At 17.4% G+C, this 1,590-nt stretch overlaps 1 protein-coding gene across 1 annotated transcript; it reads right to left on the bottom strand.

Moving 5' to 3' along the window:
- Positions 1-680: 680 nt before the first annotated feature.
- Positions 681-1,265, bottom strand: PRSY57_1309200 (hypothetical protein; the record flags this gene model as incomplete). Its single annotated transcript, XM_020115143.1, has 2 exons — positions 681-1,006; positions 1,157-1,265. The coding sequence occupies 2 exons, from the start codon at positions 1,263-1,265 to the stop codon at positions 681-683; spliced, it is 435 nt and encodes a 144-aa protein (XP_019970066.1).
- Between the last annotated feature and the right edge of the window lie 325 nt (positions 1,266-1,590).

The following is a 1,590-nucleotide window of genomic DNA, read 5'->3' as shown; positions in this document are numbered from 1 at the left end:
TTTTTTTTTCTTTCTTTCTTTGTTTTTATTTATATTGTCTTTATATTCTTTTAATAATTAACTTTTAAAAATATACACCTGTTTATGATTTTTATTTTTTATATCCGTGGCAATGTTATTTTTGTTTAACTTTAATCTTATTATTTATGTTTGAAAAACAAATTTGTCATAATTAAATATTTGAAATAATTAAAAATAAGAGGTATACAAAATATAACAGTGTGCTCACATCGTTCATGTATTTCTTATATTTGAACAGAAAGTAGTTAACAAATCAATAAAAGGATATTTATGTTTAAATTAATTTTGGAGATACAACTATTAATACTACTACTAAAAATAATACTACTACTACTAATAATACTACTAATAATAATACTACTACTACTACTACTAATAATAATAATAATAATAATAATAATAATAATACTAATAATAATAATGTTGTTTTAAAAAATATATCTATGTTTAAAATTAAAATAAAAATAAATAAATAAAAAAAAAAAAAAAAAAAATGATATCGTTATAGAATATATTAATCTAGCTAATTTCTATTATTATGAACAGTTCATAAAATTTATAACTGTTTAATTTATTTTATTACAATTTTTTTTTTTTTTTTTAAAATCAAAATATTAATTAATAATAAGCTAGCTGTAGCTAAAAAAAAAATAAAATCATTAACTGTTCATAAATTTCACGTGTTTTACATGATTTTTGAAAATGAAATAAAAAATAAAAAATAAGATAAATACGACTAATAATAAGAATATGACAAAAACTAGACTTGCTCCAATATTTTCATTATTATCATGAATATTCTGAACTACTCTGTAAACCGGACCTTGTGACATTGCACCACCAGAATTTCTCATTAAGCTGGTTGAGGCTAAAATATCAAAAAATTTAGAAGAGTTTAATTGTATGTTTGATATATTATTCTTTTCCTTCATAATTTCAAAGTTCGATAAAGTATTCCCTTGTATGTTTTCATGGTGATTGTATGCTTTGAAGAAAACAAAAAAAGACATAATGGGATAAAGATTAATTATTAAAAAAATAAACAAAGCAAATTAAATAATAAAAAAAAAACATATATATATATATATATTTATATTTATTTATTTATTTATTCATTTCAATTATTTTAGCCTACCTTTATTAATATTGTTCCTTAAACTCTTTTTTCGTATAGCATTTACATTTAAGAAATTGTCGCAGCTCAAAATGATAAAATATATTATTATCATGTATTGTATTTTCATTTCTAAATATTTATATATATATTCATTTTTTTTAAGATACTTGGTTAATCTGTGGCACATATATATATATATAAATGAAAATAAACATATATATATATATATATATATATATATATATATTATTTAGAATTGTACCAATTTTTTTTCATTTTAATATCCTTTATATATGCAGAGTTCCCCACATATATAAAATATATTTTATATACATATATTTTTTCAAATTTTGTCTTTCACATATTTTATGTAGAATTATATTCTTTTGCTTTTTTTTTTTTTTTTTTTTTTTTTTTTTTTTTTTTTTTTTTTTTTTTTTTTTTTTTTTTTT

Source organism: Plasmodium reichenowi, chromosome 13 (genome assembly GCF_001601855.1).
Source record: "Plasmodium reichenowi strain SY57 chromosome 13, whole genome shotgun sequence".
Lineage (NCBI taxonomy): Eukaryota > Apicomplexa > Aconoidasida > Haemosporida > Plasmodiidae > Plasmodium > Plasmodium reichenowi.
The sequence above is the reverse complement of the archived record's forward strand: the minus strand, read 5'-3'. Positions and strand labels throughout refer to the sequence as shown.